This window comes from Eptatretus burgeri, chromosome 10, assembly GCF_056783735.1.
Source record: "Eptatretus burgeri isolate ZD-2024b chromosome 10, Ebu_testis_v1, whole genome shotgun sequence".
Taxonomy (NCBI): Eukaryota; Metazoa; Chordata; class Myxini; order Myxiniformes; family Myxinidae; genus Eptatretus; species Eptatretus burgeri.
Window position 1 is genome coordinate 16,845,300 of NC_140970.1, and position 6,000 is coordinate 16,851,299.

The window sequence follows — 6,000 nt, forward strand, 5'->3', positions numbered from 1 at the left end:
CGTGTGTGCGCGCGCGCGTGCCACTGTCGAGGGAGGTGGGGGGGAGGGTGACACAATCACCTTGCGGGTAATGTGCTAGTGTTGCGTGCCGGGGGGTCGGGTGAGAAGACCACGAGGTGGGGGAAGCGATCTCGTTTCCCACCAGACTCCCCGGAATTGTCGGCCGTCGCACACGGATAATTCCATGACGCGGCGGGTCGCTTAACCGACCGTGGACGCCAATAACTCAACCGCGTGACCTAGGGTCCTCCCGTCTATGGGTTAATCGGGTTACCGAATTAATCACTTGATTTAATTACCGGGAACACGCCCTCGGTACGCCTTGTCCCAACCGGATCACTCTACCGGATCGGATCACTTTTCCGGATCGGATGCAGCCGAGCGACACTGCCAAGGACGTACCGGCTAAAAGGAACAGATCATTGGGAATAAAGTCCCGGCTAAGCTCGGATTCGGACCATGCTGAATCAATGAAAGAAACCACAAAGACGAGCTGGGAACATTCCAAATAATAATTTATTTACAGTGGGAGAGGAAAGGTATGTGGTACGATAAAGATTTATTGGGGTGTGTTGTGCAGAGATGGGGGAGAGAGGTGTGATGCAGCAAATAAACAGGCAACTTACAAAAGGAGACACAGACCCTTAACGTGAAATTAATAACAATAATAATGATAACGATATTCTGCAGTCTTACTTAAGCAGACAGGCGCCAGCACGCACGCACACACACACACACACACACACACACACACACACACACACACACACACACACACACACACACCCCGATGAAGAGAAAGGGAGGAAGGGAGGATGCAACCAGGAAGGGACGGGAGTTGAGGCTTTGATCTTGGTACCTTTGTGCTTGATAGCACAATGCGCCACCAATACATTTCGGAGGGGTGGGGGGGATGCTCTGTGGTGCGGTACCCGACAGTGGGCGCGTCATCTCTGGATTCAGCCACATGTTTGGAGACCTTGTTCGTGAAGGAGGAGCTTCAGTGGAGAAGGGGCGGAGTCCAGAGTGCGAGGATGGAGTGGCAGGTGGGACCAGGTAGGTGGGTGTGGTCAACGTCATGTGGGTGGAGATGAGGAGGTGGAGTCCGACAGCAGGTGGCGGGTTGTGGAGGTGTCGATGAGGCGAGGCTAGAGCGGGAGAGAGGCGGAGAGAGAGAAAGAGAAAGGTGCAGGAACTGCTCCAACCTTTATAGGGCATGCCGTGTGGGGGGAGGGGACATGCCGAATCGAAACATGGGCGCTCCGATTGGCCCCAACCCCTCACATGGCCCGCCAACTTTGGCAGGAAACCGCCTCACTTCGTTTCCGGCAAAGGCATCCCAGACAGTGGGAATATTATGCTCCGACCCCACGAGATGACATGAATCGCCCACACTGAAATTGGCACGTGAATCGTCTTGCAAAAACCCCCAGGCGTGCCCGAAAGACCGGTCGAGGGTCCCGCATGCCCGCTCGGGCGTTCGATCAGCGTCGATCAACGCGCTCGCTCCACGCGCGCCAACGTGGCTCGCACTGTACGTTTCCCGGCTTGATCGCAGCTTCGCTGGCTGTAGAGACGAGAAGTTCACCATCCGTGGAGAATCCACTGTTGCCAGCGAGGGCCAAAGTTACATCATTATGGATGAATCCATGCATGTTTTGCGAGCGGCGTACGTGTCTGCTTTCGAGCACATTCCATACAGTGCGCGTGGTTCGGCCATTACGCACGTGGCCAGCGCTCGAGTTCACACGGCTCCGCTAGTGTGTGCGTGGGGTGAACACCAATATGTGTCAGATATTGAGGTTGAAAAGGAACAAGCCGCTTCTACTCCGCACGCTCGTATCCTGCCCAACATGGCATGGAGTCGTCTTTATCGGCCTCCGTACGCATCTTGTGCAGCGTGGGCGTCGTGCTGGCCGTGTTTCCTGTATTGTGAAAAACACCATTCGTGCAGCCTCTTAGGAGGTATTCATTTGCATGTCTTTTTAATGCAACCGGCAATCTTCCCCAGATTATCGGAAGCTCGAGTCGATACTCCCGCACCACAAAGTGTACCACATGACTCACCGCACACGCCAGGTTTAGGGCTTACCCGGGAACAAGGATCTCTGTGCAGCAGTTCCCTCACAGCTGCGCCGCACATGCTGGCCTCCATGATGCCCCACCTTACTGCGAAGGCGCACGTGGCTGATTTACCTCAGGAATAATCAGACAAAAAGAAGAGTAGGGGCGAAATTAAGGATGAAATGATTTAAGCAACCCCAGCTGTTAGATCATCGCAACGTACTCCCTTGTTGTCCCACTAAACAAAAGTAAAGGGACTATCTACACGTATAATAATGGAATAACTGTCTTGGGACACCTATCTGTTGTATGCATGCGGTTCCGAGAACCGCAACACCAGTATCTCCTAAAGAAGTAACCAAAGAGTGCATATATGAAGTTCTGATATTTTTGGGGTGCAGTGAAGGATACTAACAATTTGGTGAATTCTAACAACAGGCAGAAATAATCTGATCAGCAGAACTTAGCTTGTGGAGGAGTGAAGCACGCATTCTTCACTCACCTCAAAACGAAACTGGATATTCATTTGATGTTGTCGTGTCCAGTGGGTCTGCCCCTACCTGGATGGATGGCTAAACAGTTCTCCCTTGGAGGCTTACAGCCAAGATTTTCGGAGACTATGGCACGCGCGGGAAAGAAACAGCTCGGCGCTTCACCAGTATGGTAGCACAGGGGTTTTACTCTCTTTCCCACTAAAGATACAGACACTAGCAACTTAAATAAATAATGATTTAATCAACAGAAAAAGCAACAATTATATAGGAAATGAATCAAGAAGTGACGTAACTTACATTTAATTTTGAGGTGCCTCCACACTGACTCAAATACAAACAAGAAGCGAATACTTCGATATTGCGCGGCTGGGGGCAGTAAAAGTCTAGGTTAAGAATGATGAAACAATTTTGCAGTTATAAAATGTTAATGTAGACAAGGTGAATTAGCATGCATGATGGGAAGAGTTGTGACGTTGGACAAATTTCTATTTATAGCCATCAGATCAAAGGGACGTACGCGGCCATAAGTGTGACAAAAGACATGACAGAAGACACAGGACAGAAGAGCCAATTATATAACAGCGCGATGTCGCCGCGCTATAAAAAGGGGATAGAATAAAACAAGGAAAAATCACTCCTTTATTTCAGCACTTAGCTTCGGGTCCAGCAGATGGTCTCAGTTGCTTGAAGGTCACCAAACTGCGTCGTCACTGTGTTGGAGGATGCGCCCAAAATGGCACCGAAACGCTCTCTGGGCGGGGAACATTTGTGAGGTAATTAGTGAGGCAAAAAAAAAAACAATTTCTTTTCGTATGTGAAAAATATAACAAAATATACAAAAATACAAAAAAAAAAAAAATCAAACGTGTGAGGTCATTTTGTGTCGACAAAAAATATATAATAACCCATGAAGTTACGTGCATGAAGCAAAAACACACCGACTGCTTGTAATTCAAAACAGCTCACTGCACTGGAAAACGTGGGGATGGGAACACTCCACTGTAAATGGTGGAGACTTGTAATACCCTCCCCCCCAGGAGGTGGCGTTACACGATACACAATTACATCGAGAATTTACATCCCTCCCACCCCAAGACTACTGGAAAAGATTTTTTTAAGCCTTTACTTTAAATGGTGTCATGCTGATCCCATGTAGCAAGTTGGGATGTAATCAGACCACAACTGTCGGAGTAGCGCGACAAACAAACACAAACACCAGTCCGTAAATTACACTAAGGATGCTATTATCATTTGTTATTATTAACCTCCGCCATCGAAGATCGGAGGTTACTGTTTTCACCCCTTTCTGTTTGTTTGTTTGTTTGTGAACAGTATTACGGAAAAACTCCTCGACGGATTTTGACGAAACTTGGTGGGGGGGGGTTAGATATGGTCCAAGGATCATGCCATTAGATTTTGGACTTGGTCCCCACACCCAAAAAAAAATTTAGGGAAAATTTTTTTTTTTTTTGCATTTCTACATGTTTTAAGTGATTTCCAACCCCCCCCCCCCCCCCAAAAAAAAAATGTTGGAGAAAAGAACTATAACTGTCAGCACTGTTGACATCATATTTAATGAATAAGATATAAGGTTCACTTGAGTGACCCAGCAGTATTGGCGGCGGAGGTTTTGCACTCTCCCGAGTGCTCTCCCTCTACCCTCTTGGGGAGGGGGGGGCAAACGAAGTTGATTCAACCTCCATCACATCACTCTTAGTCCTCCTGTCAAGTTTGCTGAGATTGGATAAGTAATGACCGAATGTATCACGCTCAAAAAAAACAGTCAAACAGACAGACAGATGCCAAATAGCGTATTTTATTATGATACCTGTAACTGAGTTATTGAATCTAATTGCCAATGTTGGATGACAAAACATATATTCTTACAGCATTGGTGATAATACACTGTAAAATAAGGTAACTTCCATGGAAGTGCTTGGAGAAGCATAAATAAATATATATATATATATATATATATATATATATATATATATATATATATATATATATATATATATATATATATATATATATATATATATATATATATATATATATATATGGTTTGTGGGATTGTGGGGCCACATTGCTTTTTCATTAGGTACCATTTTAGTGCCCATCCCAAGTTGTCAAGAGGTCATTATGAACGATAATATGTCGACAAGACTCGGCAGGGCAAGAAGATTACCTTCTCCCTGAAGAAAGTCAATAAGCCAGCTGGGTTTCCTTTATGAACCACCAATTTAATAGTGACATTATAATTCTCAGAACAATTTGGGTTTCAGAAGCAAAGAATCCAAATCATTAATGTTGCTTTTTTCAGCCAGATGTGAAGCTACATCCCCTGGGATTTCCTCAACTAGATCACAACAGGTGCATACATGCTATGGTTCCTGCTGGTTTGTATGCATTGTGAATAATAAAGTAGCCAAACAAAGAAGGAAATAATATGACATAATTTTGAATTTTTTTGGTGGTTATCTTAGAAGTTAAATTCATATTAGCAGAATGATGAGTGTGTTCACTACTCAACCCTTGTGCTGCTTCGCAGGAGATCATGAAGGATCTGGTGATTGGGCAAGTGGGGATTGGTCAGACGCAGAAGATGCACCAGATGGTGAGATGACTGAGGAACTGAGACACAAAGCACGGCGTAGTGTGGAGGCTGCTGGCCGTGAGATATATGAGGAAGGACCAGAGGAAGATTCAGAGGATGAAGAGGTTGAGTCTGAAGCAGAGGTTGAGGGTGGATACATCTGGTAGTAGCAACAACAAGAGTTGATTTACCAGAAGGGTGAAGATGGAAAGTTGAAAGCTGGAAGGGTAACCTCTCACTTTGTGCAGACTACTAACTGCAAACAGGCAAAATGCAACACAGGGAAGGAATTCCCCATTTAATGCTCATAAAGAATGCTGATCACTGGTGGATTTCAAATTAGGAAAGCAATTGTTGCATTTAACGTTGTACTGCAGAGTAAGGTGTAATGAAGGAATTTTACAGGGTTAATTATTCGTTAGACAACTTGAACACTGATGACTGCACGTAATACCATTGTAATAGGAACAAACAATTCAGACAGATGGATTATTGGCATTGAAGCGATGTGTATAGAGAGATCACTCCAGACGGTAACAAACAATCCAATGTGCCCTCTATTTACAATAGGGTTCATTCAATTTCTGTACCATTCCAAAGTGGTTTTAAATTTAACTCTTCGATTCCCATCCATCTGTCAGCTTTTTCCCCCTCTTTTTTACCCCCATTCAGTTTCTGGCTAGTTAAACCCTAAAACAATCTATCCACCTCTGCTTTTTTTGTTTGTTTTTAATCTCTTCATAAACACAATGGCTATGGACAGTTGATTGATGTCAGAAGCGTGCATTTGTGAGCAGGAATGTTCTTTGTCTCATGTGATGAGCATCATATAATCTAGTGTGAAAT

General features: G+C 45.2%; 1 protein-coding gene across 4 annotated transcripts in view; it reads left to right on the forward strand.

Annotated features, from left to right (window-relative positions):
• The window catches only part of LOC147017998 (testican-2-like), a 61,552-nt gene that overhangs the window by 54,957 nt on the left and 595 nt on the right, over positions 1 to 6,000 (forward strand). For all 4 annotated transcript variants that reach the window (XM_085897155.1, XM_085897154.1, XM_085897156.1 and 1 more), the window contains exon 10: positions 5,110 to 6,000. This exon is cut by the window's right edge and continues 595 nt beyond it. In XM_085897155.1, the coding sequence (XP_085753281.1) occupies positions 5,110 to 5,321 (212 nt within the window). In that variant the 3' untranslated portion in view covers positions 5,322 to 6,000. The remainder of the gene's footprint in view (positions 1 to 5,109) is intronic.